Source organism: Dermacentor albipictus, chromosome 7, assembly GCF_038994185.2.
Source record: "Dermacentor albipictus isolate Rhodes 1998 colony chromosome 7, USDA_Dalb.pri_finalv2, whole genome shotgun sequence".
Classification (NCBI taxonomy): Eukaryota; Metazoa; Arthropoda; class Arachnida; order Ixodida; family Ixodidae; genus Dermacentor; species Dermacentor albipictus.
Window position 1 is genome coordinate 122,776,728 of NC_091827.1, and position 26,657 is coordinate 122,803,384.

General features: G+C 48.9%; 2 protein-coding genes across 18 annotated transcripts in view; one reads left to right on the plus strand and one right to left on the minus strand.

Moving 5' to 3' along the window:
- LOC139047605 (probable chitinase 2) overlaps window positions 1–6,960 on the minus strand; it is a 343,683-nt gene extending 336,723 nt beyond the window's left edge. For all 4 annotated transcript variants that reach the window (XM_070521462.1, XM_070521466.1, XM_070521464.1 and 1 more), the window contains exon 1: window positions 6,933–6,960. In XM_070521462.1, the coding sequence (XP_070377563.1) occupies window positions 6,933–6,938 (6 nt within the window). In that variant the 5' untranslated portion in view covers window positions 6,939–6,960. The remainder of the gene's footprint in view (window positions 1–6,932) is intronic.
- An 11,226-nt stretch (window positions 6,961–18,186) lies between these two features.
- The window catches only part of LOC139048142 (uncharacterized), a 401,037-nt gene continuing 392,566 nt past the window's right edge, over window positions 18,187–26,657 (plus strand). For all 14 annotated transcript variants that reach the window (XR_011507573.1, XR_011507572.1, XR_011507571.1 and 11 more), the window contains exon 1: window positions 18,187–18,412. Coding sequence is in view for 9 of the 14 variants with exons in the window: in XM_070522653.1 (XP_070378754.1) it covers window positions 18,337–18,412 (76 nt within the window). In the remaining 5 variants the exon portion in view is untranslated. The remainder of the gene's footprint in view (window positions 18,413–26,657) is intronic.

Below are 26,657 nucleotides of genomic sequence, written 5' to 3' on the forward strand. Positions count from 1 at the left end.
GCAGGCGTATATTCATTATTCAAACGTGTTTTTTATATCTAAACGCACATACAGATCACTAACTTATTGTTTCAAGCTTAGTTTACAGCAGGCTGTTTTAGGCCGGACTTTGACGGATGAAGATGGAATAGTCCAGCAACCGTGCGCCGCAGCCAAAGAGCGAGCTTCGGCGCGCGTCGCAGCTTGTCTTCAGTGGTTGCGCGCCCTTTCCCTCCAGCCGAAGCGAAGCGACGCGTTCGCTTGCCAGCGCGCGCCGAAGCTTTCGGCGCGTGCCAATGGTTGGGGCATTCGTGTTTTCTGGACGCACGTGAGACGACCGCAGCCACGAGCGAAACGGGGCGGAACGGACACGTGGAGTGAGCGCACTCTCCCCGCCGGTCGGGCGCAAGCGAAACACAAGACGAGCAGCCCAATCGAGCTGCGCCCCAGCTATCGTAAGCCGCTGCAAACATGCCGAGATAACAGAGCACAACACATCGCGGCGCTGGCGTCAGTCCAAGCCGGCAGGGTTGCCAGATTTGGCTACTTTGCGCCAAATTGGCTACTTTTTGAGGCTGTTGGCGGGGAAAAAAAATGCCTTGGCTACTCGGCTACTTTTTTTACTACTTTTGAAATAGCTTGACTATTGTAAAAATTGGATAGAAACTTGTGTAGCTCATATTATGCAGCAACATTAGCAAATATTTAGGCCAACCCGCAACAACGACACTTCAAATCTTTCCAAGCTGGTCCATCATCATTGTCAATCTGACTGTGGCGCTTTCATTTCATGCAAAGTATTTCGCACTGGTGACGTCACAGCGTGCTCCATCTTCGTGTTGACGTTCCGCGTCAGGCCTTCCACCTTCCATACATAGGGCTTCTTCGATTTTCGGAGTTCTGGCAGCCCGCTGGCAGCCAGACGGCAGCCAGCTAGTGCCGTTCCTGATGGGAAGGCAACATGAGGTGGGATCCTGAGACAACCCGAAGCTGCCCGAAGTTTGCAAAATCGAACACTTGGACAGGTGGTCACTGGATAAACGTAAACATGCTACGAACATGTCAGTGGCCGGTCTGGCCAGCACGCTCTCGGCGTAGTCGGTCCATTTATGTGTTCCCAGCTTAAAAATATACAGCTGTATTCTGGAATACGATCCCTTTTGCGAGATTTTGCGCGACTGGGCATCTTACTTTGCAGAGCGTAACAAACGGCCTACGACGCGTCCGACGCCAAGACGCAAAATCGCACGTAAATAATCGCCAAAGTGATTGCACGAGGATGCCTCGAGCTTTGACCTTCTTCGAGAAATGTGCGCCAAGATTAACTCAAACATTTACACTGTGATCCTGATTTGTGATAATATTCTAGTCATATTACGTGCTGATCAAAGCGCTCTTAGCTGTAGTCATTTATACGCGTTTCACAATATTTTTTGTATGATCCTACATTTACTAAAAGCAACTTTAAGTGTTGGCTGTGATTATGTCTTCTGAGTGCATATTAAATAAAAATGCAACGTTTTTTCATGCAATGGCTACTTTTTTGGCTACATTTCTGTATGTGGCCATAGTTGGCAACTGTTCTGGCTACTTTCCGAGATTTTTTGGCTACTTTTCACATTTTGGACCTGGCAACCCTGCAAGCCGGTCTAGGCCATGCTGAAGTTTCGCCGTAAGCATTGCGTGAGTTTCCTCTGCACGCTTCTTTTTTGCTGTCTGATCTTCGAAGCACTTCTTTATTACATCTACGAACTTCTCCCACACTGTCAAGCTTTTTCCATGGCTTTCAAGCCACAGAGACGCGCTTCCCTTGAAGAAGAAGACAACGTTGCTAAGCCTGGCGGTGGCATTCCAGCAATTGAACCGATGTTCTCGTCGGTAGAAGCTGAGCCATCCGTTTGTCTTCCCCGGTATTTCGGGCGAAGGCTCATGGCTCGATGTAGTGCTGCCATTGTGTGCTGAAAGAAGTTGACGGGTTGTCGCCGTCGGAAGTCATCTCTGATGGCAGATCGGTAATTCGGTGATTTCGACGAACCACCACGAATTGCGCCTTTGTGGTCGGTTCGTCGTTGTTCTTCAGGGGCGCCGTTGTTTTGCCTAGCACTTCCACCAAAACTGTTGTGATGGCAGGCATTTATATATATGAATCAAAGAAAAGGGGAGTAGGGTTGCCGCACAGACACCGAGCCGTTTTAAAGACAAGCACACTTCTTCCTGCTCTTTCATCCTTGTGACGTTTGGCTGCTAACAACTTTATTTAAAGTCCTTCGGAGCTTTCGCCGATGGGGCGTAAGATCTCCCTCGTGCGAATGGGGGGATGTTGCCTCGCCGCTGCCTTCGCCGGCCTGCTGGACGGCCCAGATTTGATCGCCGAGGATGCGGCTGCGCAAGGCAGCGGGCGATGGAAGAGCTCCGTAGTTAGTACCGTTCGGGTTTCCCTTAGAATCCCACAGCATGTTAGTTAATATAGCTATATCAGTGTGGCAGACATTGTATATATTTGTCGGCTATGTACAATGGTAAAGTCTATGGTACTGTGCCGGGTTAGGGTACGTGAGCGTCTGCAGTCGTCTGAGGGCTGCCGCCTGCGCCCTGTCCAGCCTGTCGCTGGGCGGAGGGAAGGTTCGGCGGGCCAGGCAGAAGGCCTTGGCAATTTAGTTGTAGCTCGCCAAGCAGCCTTTGGTGCTGTCCCGCCGGCGATGGTCGCCGGCGTGGTTCGCGAGCTCGCGCGCCTTGGCCTGTGCCGTCTCGTTTTGGTTGCGATGTGTATCCGATACTTCTCCCATGCGGGCACGTTTGACGTAACAATACCATAAGCAACAGCTAATAGCCATGCTCGCCCTGCACTACTCCTTTCTGATACATTTTCCAAGCAACCAGAATATAGATGTCCTCAGCGGAAAACAACGAAGCTGTTAAAAAACGCTGGCCCGTATTCACTCTTGTAAACCACATCTTTATATATAGCTGCTACAGACGATGTTAGGCTAAGACCTCGTACTTAAATCAATTTCTGATCGAAGCAACTAGCAACAGTTGTACATTCGCGAAGCCACGCATAAAATCGATCCAAAAGCATGACGTGCTTGACAGCTGATCCAATCACTCACGGAGCCGCATAGAAGCAACACATTCAGGGCTTGCAAGTCGCACCAACATTAAGCACAGAATGAGTGATATGTAATCGTCCAGTCCTGCACCCTAGCTAGAGCATCTCGTCAAACATGCGCAAACGGTGCAAGAGGTAAGAGGCATTCAGAACCCAAGCGAAATGCATTTAACCCGCACGCTGCACTGCGTACAAACCGAACCAAAATATGTGTAGGCCATCATCATCTCGTCGCTTACCCGTGTAAACATCATTGAGTGCAACAAACACCCAGATGACAGATACAGCACGTGGGAACAAGTTTCCCGCCAAACGGCAGCGACCCATTGCTGCAGTTGCTCCCGCTCATAACATATTGCGGAGAATGAGAACCGTGTCGGCGGCAAGTTTTTGTAAGTGTTTGAGCAGCCCACGAAAAAGCAATTGTTCTTCGCCATCTATTCAAGCTTCATCCCACTTGCCGTGGTGTCGTAGTAGTTTTGGTGTTGTACTGCTAAGCGTCAGTTTGTGGGATCAAATCCCAGCAGCCGCAACCAAATTTTAATGAAGAAGGTAAATGTGAAAGCGCCCGTGTACCATGCATTTGGTGCACGTTAAAGAAACCAAAATTAATTCATAGTCCCCCACTACGGCGTGCCTCATAATCAGATCATAGTTTTGGTACGTAAAACCTCAGAAGCTTCGGCAACTATACACATATCAAAGGTGTTGCTTATTCCACTCTGTGTCTCAATCTCGCCATTTTCACGCCAACTTGGGCCAACGGGAAGTCTGGTCTAATGGGTAGAGCATGGTGATGCAGCATGAAGGAAACGGGGTTCGAAAGCAACCACCGAACAATCATGGATGGCTAGGTATGTGACACGGGGTGATTGCCGCCAATCAGTCAATCCGTTATGGTACGTTCACACTGAGGAATCCGGCGTCTACAGCAAATGGAATTCTCCTGCCGCCGAAAATCGCGTAGTTCACACTGCTTGCGGACCGCGCCGCCGGAAAGACATACAGCGCCATCTGCCCCATAAAATGCTAACCTCCAATCAAGCGCGGGATGTCCCGGATGTTCGCGCGGCTCGAAATTGCGCAGCAGTTGTCTCCGCTCGCGTCGAGTTCGTGTGTTTATGTTGCGCGTCTCCACCATTGCTTGGAAAGACAATGATGAACCCCGAGCAAGAAGAGGCAGTACTGCTCGGCCTATTGGCAAGCATCTTTCTGGCGATGCATGACGCGCAAAAGCATTCGCCGAAGAGACGGCGGCAGCGGCGTTGCTGGGTTCGCCCACCAATATCGCGACCGATGTTGTGCCACAAGTCGTCCTTCTGCACGTTGTCTTTGTGCTTCAAGTGGCGCTTATCGTAGAGGACTGGGTGGTTGCGCACCAGTTCGATCAGCATTTCGGATGTGGATGTCGCGGCGGACTTTGAGGACTGCGACGACTGCGACATGACGTGAGACTCGGCCGCCATCTTTGGAAGTTCTGTTTCGCGCTCCCCGATTGGTCAGCGCCGCGCGGCGGCGAGGCAATCCGGCGGCAGCTGCCGCAAAAATCGGTACGGGAGCGATCGGCGCGGAAGGGGCTTTTCCGGCGGATCTCGCCGCCGCCGAACTGGGTTCCGCCGAACTGGGCGCCGCTCCAGACGCCGAATGTCTCAGTGTGAACGGGGCATTACTGGGCACGTTGCACGGACTATGCGCCGTTCTTCAATGGCCTTCTTTGCTGCTAACTTGGGTCACTCGGTACGTAGCGCTTTTGAGTGCACCCGTTTGACGCCAACTTGGCACATTACGTGCCACTTAGTATGTGACCTTTTTCAATGGCAGAAAAAAAAATATTTACGATTTCTTCCGTGCTTGGGTGGAATTGAACCCGCGTCATTTAAATTCAGATAAACTTCTTGGAATTTATATTTGCACAACCACCAAGCGCGGACGTCGCGGTGGCGCCGCTGATTGACCCAGCGTCTCCAAGAAAAAAAAAAGCGCTAGAGAGGAGCCCGGCTCCACTCTCTCTGTGCCTTGTGCCTCCCGTAAAGCGAGAACGAGGCAAAAGCGGCAAGCAACGTTTCGACAATTAGACTTCTCTTTTTCAAGGCAACATATGCTTTCTTCGGCACAGTATATATAGGTAGGGTTCTTCTAAAGGGGAGAGGGGGTAAGGTACGTGGGTGAGGTAACGGCTGAGGCTGTGTTAGCAGCGAGTGTAGAGCTGAAAAGAAAAGCGTGCTATTCGACGTCGGTGTAGAAATACGAGGTAGCGCCATGTGTCAGCTGTTTTACGTGTCACTGTGGGTTCTATTGTTTCGTGGAAGGGGCCTTGACTTCGGAGCAGGGGTGGGGAGATTATCTGCTCCACTCGAGTTCAGTGAACTATCGTCTTTCTGCACGAGAAAATAAAAGAAGCGGCAGAAAAGGATGCTTGTGAAAAAGAAATAATGAAACGGAATAAATATACAAATAAAAAAATAAAGACAGGGATGAAAAGAAAGAATCAAAACACTAAGCAGCCCAATAAAGATAGCGATGTTCTGTTGAATTTAACTTAAAATTTAGCATAGAAAATTAATTCTATAGCTCCCTTTGAAGCTTTTAGACCTCCTAGTTGCCATCTCTTGAACTTATGGGTGAGGTATTATTGTCTGTATTTTCTGTCTCGTGCACAACGGAAATTTCGCGGTAGAATGTAGATTGCAAGTTCATCAAATTTATAGCCTTATTGGTTGAAGTGCTCGGCGGCGGCTTTCCCAAGCTCTTTAGCTGTGTCCGCACAATGTCCGTTTAACCTGACGTTCACTGATTGTATCGTTTAACCGATATATTGCGTCTTGGAGAAGGAACATTGAAACATATATGCTTGAATGCGCTACATCACATTCCTCCATCGACGTTGGATAGCACACCTTTCTTTTCAATTCAACACCCTTCCCGCTAACATACCCTCGGTCGTTGCCTCACCCACATGCCTTACCCGCTCTCCCTTTTAGAAGAGCCTTGCCTATATATACTGCGCCGTGGAAAGCATGTGTCACCTTGGAAAAGACAAGTCTACTTGTCAAAATGTTGGCTCACGCTTACACCTTGTTCTCGTTTTGCTCATCATTTTGAATTTCCATCTCCCGCCTTCACCGTCTTTTCTATGGATACCTCTGGTGTTAGGCACAAAGACGCCTCATAGGTAACGCGTCTCTATGGTAACAACACAGCGCGTCGATACTTTTCTTTGCCAACGACTTTATTATCGACCTTCATCGTGAGATAGGTTCCCACGCATCTTCTGTTTTCTAAAGCTAGCCCTACGCTTCATCTATTTTAATACTTTCCGTTGCACGTTCTTTAGTGATCTATTCTACTGTAACACTTTTACTCAGTGATATATCAGGGCATGTAAGATATAGCCATAAATAAACAAATAAGTAGGCGAACAAATATCAGTGAGGCGGCGCTTTGCGGACGTAGCCAGATTATACGGGTGGCAGTAAATTATGTTCAGCTTGCAACGGGAGTTGAACCTATTTTTTCGACGTTAGGTTCAAACGTTGATTTCATTGCTTCGTTTGTTTAGTGAGCCTGCAATTATTGTTTACCGGCCATTGCTATTGATAAATACTGCTTGAAAGGCTTTTAACTGGAGGGGTCATAGTCCTAGAGCTCGATCATAAAAATGATACGAAATCAATAACAGGGGTTGTGAAACCACAATCTTTATGATTTTATAAGAGGTAGAACACGTCGATTTATAATCAGCTCTGCTATTTACTTAGCTACCAGAAGAACATGCTATAGCTAGAATCTTCCAAGCAACGGAAAATCAAAATCAAAGGACAAACAAACAAAAGCAAGTCCTCACGTTCATGAGCAGATCCTGTGAGATTTTCTTCTTCTTTCTTCTCTCAAGAAGCAACGGAGCTCATAGGGTTGATTAAAACATGAGAAGGCGCGCATCATGTATAAATTCACAAAACTACGTGCCAATAAGCAATTATTATATGAGTGAAACATAAATGCTGTCTACTGCCTTAGACGAACTCAACGCATTAAAGCAGCAAAAAAGGGGACGTGGTAAAAGGAATCGTGCAGGCAGCTCGTTGTGTTAGAATCAATGTCAGCGAAGCATTCGTGAGCCGGCGAGACAGAACGGGGTGTCCGTTTCAGCGACGCGCAGCGGATTTCGGAGATGGACGGCGTCCCGACATCAGCCATGGTGGCGGAAACGCGCCACGGCGAGCACACAAACACTGAAGGTAAGTTTAAAGTTGAGCTAGGTTAACATATTTGGCTTCACTAATGACGAATTCGTCATTTTTTGCAAGAACAGACCTTTTCGAAGCGAGAAAATGACAAAAATACCGAATCTGAATAATACTGAATAATGAATAGATACTCTATTTATTTATTTTTTTATTTATTTACTTATGGTACCCTCAAGGCCCGAAGGCATTACAGAGGGGAGTGGGAAAACGGGAAGTATAATGATAAAGTACGGAAAATAATCAATCCAGCGTGTTAGTAATTCCTAATTATACAATACTATGTAATATCTTGCCCAATATTTGTAAGTACGACAGACAATGTAAACAAAGTGGCATCTTGATAATTCCTGTTAGTACAATGTTAACCAGTGTCGTCCTTAGTCGCTCGTAAGTACGGCAAGTAAATGAAATAACATGTTAATAATTCGTAATTATACAATGTTAGCTAATGCCTTACGAAACAGTTTGTTGTCGACAACAGATACAATTTCACAGGGAAGGTGGTTCCACTGCCATGATCTGGGAAAAAAAGATTGACTGAAAGTGTTAGTGTTGCCTGTTTGAAGTCCGACCTTATGGCGATGATCGATGCGGCTCGATAGGTAATGAGGCTGAGAAATGAAGTTACTGTGAAGGGAGGAATGGTAATAAAATTTGTGAAACAGTGTCAAACGTGCTATTGTCCTACGAGATGCAAGTGATGGAAGAGATAGATCGATTTTCCTTCATTGATTTTACGCTAGCGGTACGGTTATAATTTGAACCTGGACTAGAGCTATGAGGTCAATGGGCTATTGTGCCTCTCCTGTGACGTCACCAACGGCTGATTCACAAAAAGCACCACATAAGGAAATTAAGTGACGACTACGCCAACTCCTCCAGTCTCATCCAAATTGAGCAGCAGTAGTGGAACCATAAGCGGCAATTTCTTTCCCAAGAAAATGACATACTGGCACACAGAAAACATTGATAGAATGCTCGACGAATATTCTATCGCGCTAGCTCGGCTGCAAATTTACCTAACGTCCCATTCCACTGTGTAAACCCCCGAAGTCGTACAGAAAGCACAGGTAAGAAGATGGCCTCTCAAGCGCAGCCTGATGGAGTCGCAGGGTAGATTCCATTTCGCCTACTTGTACTACGGCCGGACTTCTACTTCAGCCGTAGAACATACCTTGATTGTCAGCCAGAAGAGCGCTTGCTCCACGGGCGGATTCCGGAATGTGGAGGCCCGGGGGTGTCTTCTCTCCTCCGTCCTCATAGAGGCATCCATTAACAAATTAAGCACTTCTCGACAACTAGCAAGGAAAGAAACGTTCGATGGACCCATCGCAATGAGACCGCCTAAATAAACCTAAGTTACGGGATTGAATTCTTTCTTCTCAAAACAAGTTGAAAACTACTGGTGTCTCGGTAAGCGAATATTTTTGTAGGGCAACTGTAGCTGCCAGAACTAAACTGTACGAATATGGCAAGGAAAACGGTCAACGTTTGACTCTAAGGTACAACAAGCTCTATATATCAACCGAAATGTTATATACACGCTCTTGATACCGACAGTGTCTGTGAAGTGCAATTGTGCAATATGTCCTGTACTGCTGCATTATCGTCTGCCTCTAAAGAGAGAGAGAGTAAACGCTTTTATTTAAAAAAGAGTAAGAGTGTGGGAGGGACCCCTAGTCCGGAGTCCCTAGAACGATCTCAGCAACAGCATGGGCCCGTTGAATTAGAGCCCGGCCGACCTCGGGACGCCCATCACCGAGGGCATGTTCCCACAGCCCTTTGGTGCGGATGGCGTGCAGGATAACTGGCAGTGGAAGGAATAATTTTGCGGCACACTCCACCGTGACATGGAACACCGTGGGGGAGCTACCACAGCCCGGGCAAGAGTCTGCATAGCGGTCAGGGTAACATTTATGTAGGGAGAGGAGGTTCGGAAATGTGTTTGTCTGGAATTGGCGGAGTGCCACCTCTTTCTCTCGCGAGAACGACAGCGGCGGCGGGCCCATGGCGCGTCCAGCTCGTGTGTAGTATCTTAATATGTCTGTGTGTGACTAGAGGGCCCACCTGGTCTGCACTCCCTTTTTCGTCGTGCCGGCCAGCTCGGAGAGTAATTTTTCGAGCGACCGCGTGTGCGTGGTCATTACCCGACACTGAGGCATGGCTAGGTGTCCAGACCAAGTGAATGCGTTGCGGGGCAGATGTTTCTGTGTTTGGTGACTGGTTCAGGATCTGGAGAGCCGCATTGGAGAAGCGGCTTCCCGCCAAAAAGGCGCGCCAAGCTAGCTGGAAATCGGTTAGGATATACACCTTCCCAGTAATGTGGTGCGCGTGTGGCACAGCAAGCGGTACTCCAAGGAGTTCTCCGTGTGTAGGGGTAGAACCCCGGAGGGAGGCGGCCGTAAGAAATGTTTCAGCGCCAACCAATACAACCGCGGAATACCCGCTGCGGCACCGAGCGGCATCCGTATATGCCGTATTTGTCTGGGGGATATCACCGGGCATGCGCAGCAAGTAAACCGTACACGGGTACGTCGTCGTCGCGCATAATGTTCGGAATGCATGTTTCGTGGTAGTGGGTGCGCCTCTAAGGCTGTACGGACCCAAGTCGGAACAGTGATGGCGATGTCATCATGGCCATTGTAGAGAACCGGATATCTCGAGAGCACGTGCCGCACAGTGGTGTGAGCTAAAGATGCTGTCTTTGACTGGCCCAATGAGCTTCCAACCACTCGCCGGGAGTGTTATGCGTCCCTAGGGCCAGCAGGCGTTTCGTGGCGGTGTAGTGTGGGAGGCCGTGGGCAAGCTTGGTCGCCTTTTGGAGCATCGCGTCGACCCGTGCCTTCTCCGACTTGGTAAATCTGTGGATGGGAAGCTGGTAAGTAATGCGACTGATCATGCAGGCCTCCACCAGGTGCATTAGGTTCCGTTAGACCTAAGCAGCTGTTGGAGACCCGCCGAATGGTGGCCAGAGTATGTTCGGTCTGTCGGGACAAGAGAGAGGCAGTGTAGTTTGTTTTCCCGGTCACTTGCACGTGTAGTCGTAGAATGCTAGCACGGTGCACCAGGGGCACAGGAACGCCATCCACGTACACCGTGATCTCGAGTGGAGGTGTGATGCTACGCGCGCATGACAACAAGCTCGGACTTTTGTAGAGCTCAAGACAAGCTGCCCTCCCGTAGGTAAGCGGTGACGATGTGGACGGCCTGTTGCAGCCGATCATGAATGGCGCCACCTGACCCTCGGGTCGCTCAGATCGTGATGTCGTCGGCGTAAATCGCATGTGCAACATCGGTGATCTTGTTGAGCTGGTCAGGTGGTCTGGCGAGGGCAATATTAAATAGAGTGAGCGACAGAACTGATCCTTGTGAGATGCCGCGAGTTGTGAGACGAATCGTGTCTGATCTGTGTGGCCTTATGCCAATGGTGGATGTTCTGTCGCACAGAAAGGAACGAATGTAATAATACATGCGGCCACTGCAATGTGATTCAGCAAGACATTGAAGAATGAAGTCGTGTGCCACGTTATCAAATGCACCTTTTGTATCAAGGGCGAGGATGGCCCTCGCATAGGCACGGGATGGGGGTCCGACAACCCCTTCCTTGAGCTGTAGAAGCACGTCCTGCGTGGAGAGATGTTCCCGAAAGCCCAACTGTGAGTGCGATGACTGTCGTTCGAGAAAAGATTCTAGACGCCGCATAAGCAAGCATTCCATTAGCTTTACGATTCACGAAGTAAGGATTATCGGCCTTATGTTTTCTATGTCTGTGGGTTTGCCTTGTTTGGGTATTAGCGAAATGTAAGCATGACGCCATGCCTGTGCGAGCATGCCTTGATGTCAATTATCATTGAATAGGTTTTTTAGATGATGTAGATCTGAATCACTGAGGTTTCTATGGGTGGAAAATATGATATAATCTGCCCCTGAGCCTGAGCTTCGCATGGTACTTCTCCGTGGAGATCGACGGAGAAGTACCACAGGAACCTCGTCGATTGGGATGTCCGCGTTGACTTCCTCGTTAAGTTCTTCTGCGTATGGTTATGGGGATACTGTGGTGGTGGGCCGGTAGGGATGAAACGTTTTTCTACCTCTTTAACAAGAGCAGACGGATCGTCTCGGTACTTGTGTATTCAGCTGTGTAGGCGTTGAAATGTTTGTGCTTTATTGCAGTGCATGGATTCATGAGTGCGCGAAAATCGACCATGTTTGCGCTGTGTTCAGGGTGCCTGAGAGACGCTCGTAGAAACTTCTCCAGCTGATCTGCACGAGAGTCTGAGCATATTATTGTGCCTCCAGCAAAATTTGGTTGATACGCCCGCGAAGCTTGCGATTCAGGCGTTGACATTTGCAGCGCCGCGTGAGCCCCCTACGTGCCCCCCACAGATGCAGTAGGTGCGGGTCCACGTCCGGGGTTGCATTCGTGGTAACCATTGCCCGAGTACACGGGTCTAGGTGAGCAACTGGAGCCATTGCTCATATTCTACTCCTTCATGAGGTGTCTGTCAACGCTCCCTGAGCCGCGTCCAGTCCGTGACCCACACCTCGCGCTCGGGACAGTGTGCATTGTTTAGTGGTAGGGTAGTTGCCACCATGTAATGGTCATTGCCTGGGTGTTCGTCGAGAGGACAATGTGATATCACTGGTCCTGTATTTTTGGAAAATGTATGGTCAGGGCATGCGTCACGTGTGACGCTGTTACCTATACGTGTTGGATGCCCTGGGTCTGTATGCTAGGTGTATCTCAAGTTAGATATGTCATGCCCGAGCCGAGTTCCTTTGGCTTCATATTTGCGGTGCCCCCAAATTAAACGCTTAGCGTTGAAGTCACCGCACACGAAAAGGGTGCGCTCAAGTCGTGCAAATTCTATCGAAAGGCGATGGAATTAATGTGTGCGTGAGCGCGGAGAACTGCCTATATTGAGTATGTAGAGACTGTGACTGTCCTTGCCCTGTGTGTTGATCTCGAGAATTTGGTGTGGGTTGCCAATGTTTATAGTATGGGAGTTGCACGTCAACCTTTTACAGCGAAGCTGTATACCTCTTCCGTCCAAGGAAATTTTCGTCTCGCTGTAAGCAGAAAACTCCCCATACGTGCCGATCCCTGAGATAGTGCAATACCGGATCGACTATCGGCGGAGGTGAAGCAAGCGTTAAGCACTCCCTGTACATGTGCCGATCCATCATCATCATCATCATCATCATCATCATCATCATCATCATCATCAACAACAACATCAGCCTATTTTATGTCCACTGCAGGACGAAGGCCTCTGCCTGCGATCTCCAATTACCTCTGTCCTGCGCCAACCGATTCTAACTAGCACCAGCAAATTTCCTAGTTTCGCCGCACCACCTAGTCTTCAGCGGTCCTCTATTCCGCTTCCTTTTTCTTGGTAAACGTTCTGTCACCCTAACCATCCAACGGTTATCTAATCTGCGCATTACATGACCTGCCCAGCGCCATTTCTTTCTCCTAATGTTTATTAGAATATGGTCTATACCCGTTTGCTCTTTGATCCAAACCGCTGTCTTCGTGTCACTGAAAGTTATGCCTAGCATTCTTCCTTCCATCGCTCTTTGAGCTGTCCTTAAGTTCTTCTCAAGCTTCTTTGTGAGTCTCCAAGTCTCTGACGCATATATCAGTACCGGTAAAATGTACTGATTCTTCCTTTATAATGATAACGGTAAGCTCCCAGTCAGGAGCTCATGATTCCTGCCGTATGCAATCCAACCCATTTTTATTCTTCTCTGAATTTCCTTCTCATGGTCAGGGTTCCCTGTGATTAGTGGACCAAGGTAAGCGTACTCCTTCACAGACTCTGGAGACTGGCTTTCGATCTTGAACTTTTGTTCCCTTGCCTGGTTATTTATCATTATCTTTGTCTTGTGCATATTAATCTTCAGCCCCACTCTTACATTCTCCCTGTTAAAGTGCTCAATCATTTCTTGTAACTTGTCCGCAGTGTTGCTGAATAGAACAATGTCATCGGCAAACCGAAGGTTGCTGAGATATTCGCCGTACATCCTTACTCCTAAACCTTCCCAGTTTAATAGCTTGAATACTTCTTCCAAGCACGCAGTGAATAGCATTGGAGAGATTGTGTCTCCTAGTCTGATTCCTTTCTTTATAGGTATCTTCCTACCTTACTTGTGTAGAATAAAGGTAGCTGTGAAATTTCTGTAGATAATTTGCAGGTTATTTACGTAAGCCGTCTGTAGTCCTTGATTACGTAATGCGTCTATGACTGCTGCTATCTCTACTGAATCAAATGCGTTTTCGTAATCTATAAAATCAATTAGAGAGGCTTATTGTACTCAGCGGATTTCTCGATAACCTGATTAATGACATTCATATGATCCATTCTAGAGTATCCCTTCCTGAAGCCAGCCTGTTCCCTTGGTTGATTAATGTCCAGTGTTACCCTTATTCTATTGGAGATATATTGGTAAATATTTTATATAATACTGGGAGTAAGCTAATCGGCTGATAATTTTTCAGTTCTTTAACGACTACCATTTTGTGGATTAGTATAATGTTTACATTCTTCCAGTTGTCTGGGACCCATGCAGTCGATGTACATTTCGTATACAGAGCCGTCAGTTTTCCTAGTATTATGTCTCCTCCATCCTTGATTAAATCGACTGTTATTCCATCCTCTCGTGCCGCTTTACCCCGTTTCAACCCTTGTAAGGCACTTCTGACCTCATCTCTAGTTATAGGAGGAGTTTCTATGTACTGTTCATTATTGTTTCGAATAGTCCTCTGGGTACTGTACAGGTAAGTATAGAATTCTTCCGTTGCTTTCATTATACCTTCGAGATTGCTGATGATATTACCCTGCTTATCTTTCAGTGCATACATCTTGGTTTGTCCTATGCCAAGTTTCCTTCTCACTGATTTCTGGCTGCGTCCATTTTTTACGGCTTCTTCAGTCTTTCTCACGTTATAATCCCTAAGATCGTCGGGCCGGTATTGCATGATCCCTAAGATCGTGCAATACCGGCCCGACCCGCGGCGGAGGTGAAGCAGGCGTTAAGCACTCCCCATACGTGGGCCGAACCCGAAGACAGTGCAATACCGGCCCGACCCGCGTTGGAGGTGAAGCAGGTGTTAAGTACTCCCCATACGTGGGCCGATCCCGGAAATAGTGCAAGGCCTGCTCACCTGCGGCGGAGGTGAAGCAGGCGCTAACCACTCCCCATACGTGGGCCGAACCCGAAGACAGTGCAATACCGGCCCGACGCGCGTTGGAGGTGAAGCAGGTGTTAAGCACTCCCCATACGTGGGCCGATCCCGGAAATAGTGCAAGGCCTGCTCACCTGCGGCGGAGGTGAAGCAGGCGCTAACCACTCCCCATACGTGGGCCGAACCCGAAGACAGTGCAATGTCGGGCCGACCCGCGGCGGAGGTGAAGCAGGCGTTAACCACTCCCCACACTTGGGCCGATTCCGAAGACAGTGCAATGCAGGGCAGACGCACGGTGGAGGTGCAGTTCGCCATGAAGAGACCCACTTACACAGCTTCACTGGTCATCCTTATTCACAGAGTGGAAGAGCACCGAGTTTTTGTATCCGAACATTTTGTTTAGATCTCCTTAACATTTTTTTTCTTTTCTCAAAGTTTCTTATCCACCGTGTACCGTTACCTATTCCTGTAACGGATCCGGTCGTATCAATATTTCTCCTACTATTTCCCCACAAATTCTATAAACGTCTGTTGCTGATCTCACTGCTGACCGGTTCATGCTTCCACTCATTTTCGATCCCAGCGCTTCTGGAAAGTGCGCTTTACCTACGGGTCCCACAAGGGGAATGCCTTCGCATTCCATTTCAATTTGCTGATTTTTCTCTAGCTTTTTGATGAAACACGCATATGCCTCACCATGTTGCGAATATTTCCCGCAGTATGTTTTTCTCATTAGGCAACCAGCTAGAGCCTGAAATAACGATGCACTGCCCTTTGTGTTATCGTACAGACTTTGGTTTTCTCATTTCTTTCTTCCCTTTCTTTTGAAGTTTCATGGATTTTTCGCTTAAATTCTTTGCACCAAATTCGTTGTCTCTGTCTCTCTCAGTTTCTTTTCAATGACCCTTGGTTGTTTGCTTACACTTACAATTGCTCGCTGCTTGGTTGCCAACTGCGCGACTGGGGCGCGCCAGGAGGCCCCGTGGTCGGACACCGGGCACTGATCTCCGCAGCCCATGGTCGCTCCTGCTTTCACGAGGACCGCAAGCATGCCTCGACCAAAGAATGTCAGCTTGATTTTATGTCATACGTCAGAACAGTCAGGGATAGGCAGCGCTACCGCGATTTATGGGGAAGGAGCAGAACGTTCAGCTCGCGAGTGCGTAAATAAGGAAACGCTACATGGGGTGCCCCACCTAACTTGAGCCAAATTAAAGATATGCGAATGCCACGTAGCTGAACAGAACCAAGGTAATGTTATTTGCGGTCGCTTGGAGATACTCAGATTACTTTTTCCATTCCGCCTATTTACATAATTATTCTCAATTAATTAATCAACTTTGTTAATAAGCATAATCAGATGAAAAGTGTCAATGAAAAAATTGTAGAGCAACATGAAAAACTCGCGATACAGCTTTCACTCGATACCTGCTACATAAAACTTTTTACAAGCGTGAAAGAAGCCCGCGAACACACGCAAAGTCTAGAGTGGCCAGTCGCGCCGCAATGTTGTATTGCGCTTTGCATCACGATAATTCCGTTTGAATACGTTGCAGCAGTGGTTTGCTATTACTTTTGGATGCTAGGAAAGTTTAGGATTTTTGTCCAGCGTTTTTAGATATTTTGACAAGAAGAAGCCTCCTTTTTCACGATTTTTGAACTCTAAATTTTGAGAAATTGCATCAAACTCTATGTGGGATACCGTTATTGTCTTTCCCTGCGAAGAGCTTTAAATTTTTCTGCCCTTATTAAACTATTCGAACCTTACAAAGGTGGTTTTAAAGACCACAGAAGCACTTATCAAATGCTGATTTGTCCACTGAATATTTCAAACTAATGCTTTCATCAGCAGCCATTGTTTCTGACTCGCAAACACACTTTCATTGTCCTGTAAGGAGCCACTCGCTAGGCAATGAAAACAATTTTGCGGGTTTATAATAAACTGTACAATAAGGCGATCACTTGGTTCCATGAACACGTTCATTGTTTAATTTCCTTGTCAATTTTCAAACAGACTCTACAATAAGGTGATCACCTCGTGTAATATACGCGAAAAAAATGCCCAACCATTTTTGATATTATTTTCTAGTTGTGTTTAAAGTTGTTCTAAACTGCACCCACTCCTGCGCTTTCCTATGACATTGCGACATCAGTATTGACGAATAATGAAATAAAATAAATCAATAAATTCTGCTAGGATATAATTGTCCCGGCCAATTTCTCCGATTTTAGGTTTGTTTTTGTTCACTGTACTTCCACTCATGTCGACTGCAGTGGCGACATCTTCCCGTCTGCATCGGAAAATGCAAATTGCCCCCCATTTTATGTGAAATATTTTCAGTGAAGCTAGAGAAGCGGTTGGAGCAACGCTTAGAAATTGCGCGTTTTTCAGTTTGTTGACCTTTTTCTAGTATTTCTAATGCGACGAGGAAAACTTGCCCGCGCAGTCCTTCCATATAATTTATTATTTTGGTCAGTGCCTCACACCTTTAGCGGTCACTCACAAGCTTCCGGTTTGTTTCTGTATTTTGTTTTGTTCGTTTTCTTTATTTAGAGCTGCACAAGAAGGTCTGCTGGTCATTCCAGCCAAAGGGAAAAATTTTCATCATTATATTCCACTCATTTTCTGCTCCTAAAGGGACACTAGAGAGAAGAGTGACTTCCCTCCTGTTTTATTGATCATCCTTGTACAAGACAAAAGAAAGCGCTCCAGGAAACGCTCGGCAACACCGACGAAGCACACGGGTGGTGACGCCGCCTTGGACCAGCGTGAGGGCACAGATTTTGACGGCGTCTGTCGGGACCTAGTCAACATTTTGAAAGAAAAATCGACTACACTGGGTTCTAAAGGACGCAGGGACTGAATATGGCAACCTTCGCGAAATTTTACTCAGCCAATGGGGCCCCAATACCAAATGATTCTTTGAAATCCGTGATGTCACCCTGACGCGCCGGCGTAGTGGTTGCGGCGCGAAGTTCCAAAAATGAAAGCAAAAGTTCCTTAGCAGTCCAAACTGGTTTAGTGTGTTGCTTTACTTTCCCTTTAAAGCGCGGAATGATATATTAATGTATCGAAAATGCCCTCAAGAAGTCGTGCGTTCATCTGCTAAACAGTAGTTTCGATGACCAGACTCATGTGGCTGAGGCGAAGTATCCGCGAGCGATTACGTCTGTTGTTGCAGGGAAAATGCTCGAGCAACTGAGCATTCAGCTGCCTACCTTGCTTGGGCACAGGACTGCAGAAAAAAATGTGTGTGCGATTCCCTACATTCATGCCGTTTCATATAAGCCGAAGAAAGTGGGTGAAAACTAGGGCTCGCGTTAAGGTGGTCTTTGCCACACCAGACCATTTGATTGGGCTTGATTAAACCGTTCACATCAGGGTTTTCGCCGAGCATGCTTCGCTTAGCGTTTGTCTGCGACGTTGCGCGGAAGCTAGGAAAGGAACCGAGGCAGAAAAAAAAAAAAACGCGCGCACAAGCGAAGAGCGCAGCCTCCGTGTCGTCCGTTGAAAACGCTGGCCCGTCACGCGGCTCGTTCACTTCAAATGTGACGCAAGCAACAGCCAGCGCCAATAAGCGCAGCGCACGCCCGAGCCCGGGTCTTCCCCTTTCCCCACCTGCGAGAGGTTTCCTTACTAGAGCGTTGGGCTTGAGCGTGCCTCCTCCTCGTGCAAGACGGAAGCCAGTCGAACGCCGAGAGAGACAACCGTCGCGGAAGCGAGCGTTTACGCGTCGTCCGCACTGTTTGGTTTTCTACTTCGCGAGCCATTCGGTGCGTTTCTGCTCCCGTCGTGCCAGCCCCTCTGGGTCATGGCCGACAGCAGCACACTTCACAACGCCGTCCGCCACGACAGGGCTCGGCTCATTGCTCGTCTCGTCGCTGAGGGTAAGTCTTGCTCGTTCGCGCTGCAATTGAAAGTAGAACCACCATTGACGCGCGCGCAGTAGGCCTTGCAACGTTATTTCTGCAACAGTGTCATCGAGTGCCCTTATAGTGGAAGGTTAGTTGCGCAACTGAGGCTGTTACTCCCGGTCTCATGACGGGGTCTCGAGTGGCTACTTGTGAGGTTCGCTTGATTGAACAGTGTAGGTGACGCGTTGTGGCAACACTGAGCCCTTGCATAACACAGCCCTCCGTATTCTGTACTGTGCAAAGAGCCTTGACTTCCTTAAGAGGCGTAGAAAAGCGCAATGTGCCGCGAGAAACGCGAACGTGCGAGTTCATCAGCCGTGATCATCAGTGATCGAATAAGGCCCGTCTCTAACTGTTGTACTGCAGACGAACAATGCCCTAGTACAACTGTTGGCTCTCCTACGACATTACGTGATCATCCGTTGTGGATCACTTCGTCTCCATCTCACTGTGATCGTCTGTCTTGTTATCCAGCGACATCATACGAAGGCGCTACGGTGTTTCTTGGCGTTTTATGGGTGCAATTTCAGTAATAAGGCTTGACATTTTGATTATGTGAGCCCTCCTTAACATGTTGGCATCCTGCAAACGTAATGGCACCCCCGCAGCCGACTCTTGGATCGCTGTGGTGGCGACTGGGAAAACAATTTTTTTTCGCCTTTCGTTAAAGCGAAGCTTACACAGCGAACCCTCCCACGCTTTGCTGACCGAGTGGCTGCTGCTGCTGCTCTGTTGCCGAATCGCGCATGCACGGTACAGCACTCGTAGAACGAATATTTAGCCCCGTTTGTCGTGTCACTCACCGATGTGCCGGTGGCCGGCTCTGATTTCTGCGGAGTTGCGCAATTAAACGAGAAACGGCACCCAAATATCCTCACTCCTACCTATATGAGGGGCGAGCTCCGCCACTGGAAAAGCTGGCGCCGCCGTCGGCCTGACGTGGCCCGAGGCATCACGTGGACACAGTGGCCGTGTCGGCTGCTTCGGAAGCGCCGAAGCGAACTGACAACGAAAGTTTGAAGTCCCACCTGCGCTGCGGTTCTCATTGATTGGGGATGTTTTCCCGCCTTGGTTTTCTGATTTAAAAAAAGATTAAATTATGGGGCTTTACGTGCCAAAACCACTTTATGATTATGGGACACGCCGAAGTGGAGGACTCCGGAAATTTTGACCACCTGGGGTTCGTTAACGTGCGCCTAAATCTAAGTACACGGGCGTTTTCGCATTTCGCCCCCATCGAAATGCGGCCGCCGTGGCCGGGACTTGATCCCGCGACATCGTCCTCAGCAGCCCAACACCATAGCCACTGAGCAACCACGGCGGGTAAAGGTTATCTGCTTGACAGCATTTGAAAACACTAGAATAAGTAGTGGCTGCGTTTGGAGGCGCGCACCATGGTAGGTGACGCTCGGTGCTGCAGTGCCGTACGTACGCAACGGAGCCTGGTGTCAGCCTTATTCACACGTAGCCGCAGGACAAGAAGCTGCGTGATGCTTTGCTCGCGAAACCTAATACCGGCAAACAACGATCGACTACATCTCTGGTATGCAGCAATCACAGACGCGAGGAAGATTTCTGCTACTGTGTAGCGACTGCGATGTTCGGTGAGAGCAGAAAACGCGCACTGAGACGCTCGAGTGCACCCGCTGCCCGGCTAATTTCATGACGCTTTATTTGGTCTGTAAGCTTTTTGATGCTAGATTCTCGCAAGATCACTCGAATGGAATGGGAGCGGTAAAAAGCACATTAAAAAAAAGGCATGGCACATGGTCAACTATGAATTAAATCTACTACGAAAAAGAAGCACCGAGAAATCGCAGGCTGAGGAGACCGATAAACATGCAGTGCGATGCAACTTAAGACGTAATATTGAAACGTCCAAGAATCTAGAAGAAAAAAGTTTGAATCGTCGCGACGGCACATCACATTCGCCGTAGGCATCAAAGTCTCTATAACGAAATTCTTTTGGAACAGCTCTCATAGCGTCCACGCAACAATGGCTGCTAGTGTACGGTAAAATGCTCATATGCTACGGTTTAAAGCTCATGGCATGGTGCGCAAACGCGCACACGGCGAGAGCGAAACATCGTGCGCGGATGTACATTCAGAGGCGCAGTCGGTCGCGGCGGATCCGTGCGATCGCCGCATTGAGGTTCCATTCCATTCGCCTACTCGCAGAAGGACACATACGTTTTGCCACGAGAATGTAAAACCAATTTGGGTTTGATTTTTTCGTTACTTAATTATTAGAATATAGGTCGAACTTTCTTATGTAAGGAAGTGCGACCTAAAAGGACCTATATCGGCTTATATTCGTGAACAAAGCTAGCAAAAGTACTGAGCTTACGGAGTTCATCTGTTGCCGGGCCCCGCCGCTAAATTATGGGGTTTTACCTACGAAAAATACGATCTGATGTGGGGAACACCGCAGTAGGGGGACTCCCACTGCGGACTCCCACCGCCGTTGGCAAGTTGGACCACCTGGACCGCCTTTAACGTGCACCTAAATGCAACCAAACGGGTGTTTTCGCATTTTGCCCCCGTCGAAATGCGGTCGTCGTGGCCGGGATTCGCTTCCGCAAACTCCTGCTTAGCAGCCCAACTGGTACCATATACAGCCACTAAGCAACCGCGGCGGGTCGCCTCCGCCGCTCTTCAAGCAGTACGGGTGCCGGCTTCACTATGGTACTGTATGTATGTGATAAATAAACACACAAAGAAAAAGTAAAAGAAAATACCATTAGGAAGACAAAAACAACATCACTTGGGGACCACCGTTCGGATACGAGCAATGTCCCGACGGGGGTTAAGGATGCGTGGGAGGACATGTCAGTGAAGATTATCCAGCGTGGCTCAATAAAGAAAAAAAATGCTGCACATCCAACGCACTCGACGACACTGAGCACGACGTCGTTCTGGGTGCCGAGGACCCCACCTGAAGAAGATGATTACTCTCGGATAACGAGGATGCAGCTTGTGGCACCGACGAGGGAGAAATAGTAGCCGAGCGTGTGCTAAAGTGTGTCGTGCTGAAAGCATTTGTTTTTTATTGCGAAAGCAATACTGCTCGAGGTTTCCGCTCTTGGCCGTCGTCCCGGAGAATTCACCATTGACCTTTAGCGTGACCTATGTGTGACCTCATACCAGCTGTGGAAAAGCGGGGCCCAACTCGGCTCGTCGCGATGCTCCCAGCGAATCCTCGATCACGGCCGGTCTCTAAGGGAGCGCGCGAGAAGCGCGCGCACCCCTCGAGACCGGCCGTGCCTCGATGCTGCGGCTGCGCGCCGCTGCCGCAAGGGGCACTTGCTGTACGTGACGTCTAGAGTTACTGTATAGACAAGAACGGCACCGAGAGCGGCGCTGCTGCGCCGGCGTTGAGAGCGCCGCATGCGGAGCAAAATTCTATTAGCCGGTGGTGCCCCTCTCCCATCTCTCGTTCGCGCCGCCTTGATTGCCTCCTGCACTGCGCGTGTTTGGGCACGTTTCGCGCCGCGCGCGGTGTGTGCGCGTGGACATTTCTTTCGAAGGGCGGTGTACAGTCTCTCTCACATTTAGGGGAAAACTCGAAGCGCATTGCATCGCGATGCGGCGAGCGCTTGAGTCAAGCGGCGGCAGCAGCTCGCGCAGATGCTCGAGGGGCGGGATCTTGAACGGCGTCGTCTGCTACGGCGACGCACGCTGGCCGCATTGTCGAGAAACGTTCTACTGTCAGGTGCAGGGCGCTGATCACATCGTTACTGCGTGAAAGGAGCCGGTATTCTTTGCTAAGCGTTGCGCGACGCCCACTGATACGCCTCGAATGTAAGTTCATCGCTGCATGGCAGTCATAGACGACGTACTGATTCCATACATTCTTGACGGCCCGTTTCTGGAAGGCGACTAACTATTCTAACGCGATAGGACGCCGATCCACACTGCTCGTGCTGTGCAAGAACTGCTAGAAGAGCGCGCAGTCACTCTCTTGGAGCGGCCGCCTCAATCCCCGGGCGCCAACATCATTTAAAATGTCTGGGGCTCGTTGAAAGTATCGCTGGCGCAACATCCCCTCTATCAGTCGCCCGAGGATAGGCTTCGATCCACCATCGTCAGTGACTGAGACGTGCAGCGAATGAACACATCCCTGATCAAGTCATTCTACACTTCACTGCCTTCCAGGATGAGCGCTGTCATCGCTGCCGCTGGGGACATGACGAGATACTAACTGAAGTTCCGAGCGTGACGTGTCCAATTCCCCACCGGCGGGCAGGGTCTGTCTGGTGTAGCGAAAGATTACCGAGAAAAATCACTTCCAGCTCATTGTCTGAACCTACAACGTTCATTTAATCGTGTCCGTTTGTTTCACCGTGTTCGACTCCCATTGTTTAGTGCTTTGTTTTCCTTTCGAGTCAAACAAAGACTGAGCACGTTGCGCGCACATCTTGGTGCGTTTTGTCGCTGCTCATTACGGTAGCACACACAGTGAAGAAATATACGTGCACACGCTCAGTACTCCGGCCTTTCGAAAGAACAAATGAACCATGTTGTCAAAAGAAGTTTGTGGAACTCCATTATCGCCAATGAAGGATCAGAGTGTGGCGACGCACAACGTTTAGTAAAGAATATCAGCTCAGTTCCCGCAGTACCGATGAAATCGGTGCATTGCCCCTGACAGTACCACGCTTCCCGAAAATGCGGCCAGCGCGCGCCGCCGTAGCAGACGACGCAGATCACGGCACTGCCCCTCAAGCGTGTGCGCCTGCTCGAGCTGCTGCCGCCGCACGACTCCATTGCTTGCCGCATCGCGACGCAATACGTTCCGAGTTTTCCCCTTAGTGTGAAACAAACTGCACACGCTATATTTGCCTTTAAGAAGATCGGTACGCTTGACAATTATTTTTATGGCTGCAATGCGGCGAAACGGCAGCGTCTGCTTAACCATGTAAGGGACGCAGAGCAGGTAATTGGAAACGACATCGTATGTGCCGCCGGAAAAATCGTCAGCACATACGATGCGGCACATACATACGGCACCTACGAGCTAAAGTCATTTTTGCAGTTTCTCACATTATGTTTGCTACAAATCCGTGTTGTCTCTGATGGCGACAACGGACTTCTATCGACACTGTGCGGAAATAAACAAGATATATCGCTGCATAGCACAAGTACGACATGCGCACACAACTTTAACTAGTACGTCCCCTACAATATGGAATAGAGGCAGCAATGTAGACAGCTTGGTCATTTTTTAACAGTACTCAAGAGACGGAAGTTGAAAGTATTATTAATCATTCCTGCTTCAGCAATGCCGGCGCGACCAAGACGCGGGTGTGTATCGTCCAGTAACCCGATCGATCGGTGCGGTGGTGAAGCGGGAATGAACTCCGGTCATGTTCAATGCATCATGCACATATTCAATTTCTCGGCACGCGTGAACTTCGGCCACTGCTAGCGCATACAACAGACGTGGTTTCCATTCTTAGACAGCGCACACACAAACGAAACACGAGAAAGAAGACAGGACAAGCGCTCGTTTAACTTAAAGTTTTTATATGAATAAAAGGATTATGTACCGAGTAATTATTAATTTCACGTGGGTTACATATAGAAACCGTCATACACTCAGGAGTGATCAATAAACGATCTCGCTTCGTTTGCCAGATGTTTACTTCGCTCGGCGCACCGCAGTAATCCATGTCTGTCGTCTGCTTCTTTCGTACCATTTTCTTGTGAATCGGTATAATTTCACTGGTGGCATCAACCTTTTCATGTTTACATTGCTGTCGTGACAGTTAACAACACAATAAAAATTTCCGGTCATCCGAAGAGGCGCCGTCGCAATCAAGAGACGTTTCGCGCGCAGCGCGAACTGAACGCGGGCGCGACCGCGAAGGGAAGCGGCGACGGAAACCTACACCTTCTCGCGTGCAGCGCGCGCGAGAAAGCCTTCTCGCGTGCAGCGCGCGCTCAGCCTGGCCTCCTCTGGCTCAGCGCGAGCGAAGGGAACCGGCGGAAGCAAACCCCCGGGGGATTGGAAACCGTGCCGCCAGGGGAGAAACGAGCGCTGGCGTCTCGGGCGAAACTTGGCGTGCGCTCGTCTATATGCTACCAAAGGTAGCAGAGTTGCGCGTCTGTTTTATCACGCCGCTAGTGCCCCTATTGGCAGAACGTCATCACGTGGTAGTCAAGCAACCGTGCATTGCGGAGAAGCAGATGCCCGGGCCAATTTTTCTATTTCCCGACGCCGCCGCTACAGCGAACTGGATTGACACAATTTATCGTCGGTCAAATTCAAAGCGAATCCGGCTGGTTCTGGCGTTCGCTGTTCGCGTGCGCGCTAGCTGCGGAGCAACAACGCAACGTGCGCAGCGCATCTAACAGTTGGTTCATCGCGGTGTCCTTGCAGTGCCATCGGAATGATATAATGACCGGGTGCTCTGCTCCCGTCTGCACGAAGCGCTCTGAAAGCGGAAAAGCTTTTTATTCGATCCCATTGAATCCCATGCACCACACTGCTTTCACAGAACAGTCATAAGAAAGCGAGCTCACATTTTCATGATAATGCACTGCTTGGGTTGTTGTTTCTGAACATAAAAGAGGTTACACAACTAAGTAAAGATATTTCATCTACTACTGCTTATGTGAAGCAGGGTGCAAGAGGAATTAATGTCGTTATTTACCATACGGTAAGGGCCTTTACTGTGTTTTGCATTATTACCCATATTGTAGCTATGTCAATCCTGTGAGAGAAAAAACTTTCACTACACTACCACAGAAGGTTACTTTTCGAATCCCTGCAGTGAAAAGGCACATAATGAAATGGCACTTGAAGTGGCACGTTTCTACAGCAAATTTAATGGGGTACCAGAGTCGAAATACTAATGGTTGGTCATTGATTCATCAGTAATATTTAAGACTGCCTACACGTTGAGCGCTTTGGCACATAAGCAGGTATGCCTATTGCAAAACCCAGTATGCAGTGTCCAGTGCAGCGCCGGATTATGGGCCCAGTGCCGCCCGCTGGATGCTGGGGCGCTGGGCAGGCACGGCGTACTGGGAGGAACTGGATACTGGAGCGAAAAACAGCTCTAGCGCGTTAAATACGCTGTGCCTGGACACCGTATATATATTTTTTGAGAACAGAAAGCAACAGAGAGCATTTTGGCGGAATAAAAAAAAAAAAAAGCTCGGACCAGGATTCGATCGTCCGACCTGCAAATCCCGAGCCTGGTACTTTACCACTACGCCGCGCCAGGAGCGGTACATCAGCGCATAATTTTCCATGTCAAGGACCAAGAAGCAGTTTTAGTTTCACAGAGAAGTCTCGCTCATTCATGGTAGATGCGCTATCGCCCAGAAACTAAAACTCACGTCTGTACCATAAAGAAAATTTTGCTGTCCATATTCAGTAGCTTGCTCGGAAGTGCCACAACACCGATTTTCACTTGCGATTGGCATTTTAACTTCGAAAAAAGTCGTAAATGAACCGCCGACCAGGGACGCTGTATGGGCTGTTACTACCGATTTGGATAGCCGTTTCTTGTTCTTCACGCGAAGGATATGCCGGGTTTTCTTAGTTCAGTGATGCATTTCAGTCGACACCTCTGTCTATTCATATATCTTCGTCAGAGAAGCGCAGGCTAGGACTGTGAGCCTTCGGCCAACAGCACATATATACCTGTGTTCATGACGCGTCACACCGGCGCTCATCGCTACTTGTGCTGGCACTGTAAACATGAAAAAATGGTTTCTGTAAGAACACTGATGCGAAAGCTGAAATATGGTGATTTATCCTTGTCAGACTTCTTCATTCCTGAGCCTAGACGCGCCGAAAGCGTGCAGACGGACTCGGCAGATACGCTTGGCCTAAGCTTCCGAAGGGACCGATCTCGGCGCCTTTTCTTGTCGATCTTATTCAGTCAGCTGTTTCGATGCACTTTGTTTGCGATTAGGCGAAAAAGCAGTCCACAAGCGATGCAAAAGCGTCCACGGTCGATCGACGATATGGTAGGCATGCCGCCTGCAAAAACTGAGTTCGGCTTCGCCGCATAGATTTGGTTCCTTCCCAGGCAAGATAGCGGACCTACGCGCAACTCTGCTACCTTAGGCCTTAGGTTACAGTGTACTAGAAGAGTTATATTTCGCTCACATCGCGGCAGAGCTTGACGCACTTCGTGTCGACGCCGACAGGTGGCGCGGTTCGCAGCGTCACCTGAAACTTTCCTACGCGTTACGGTAAAGC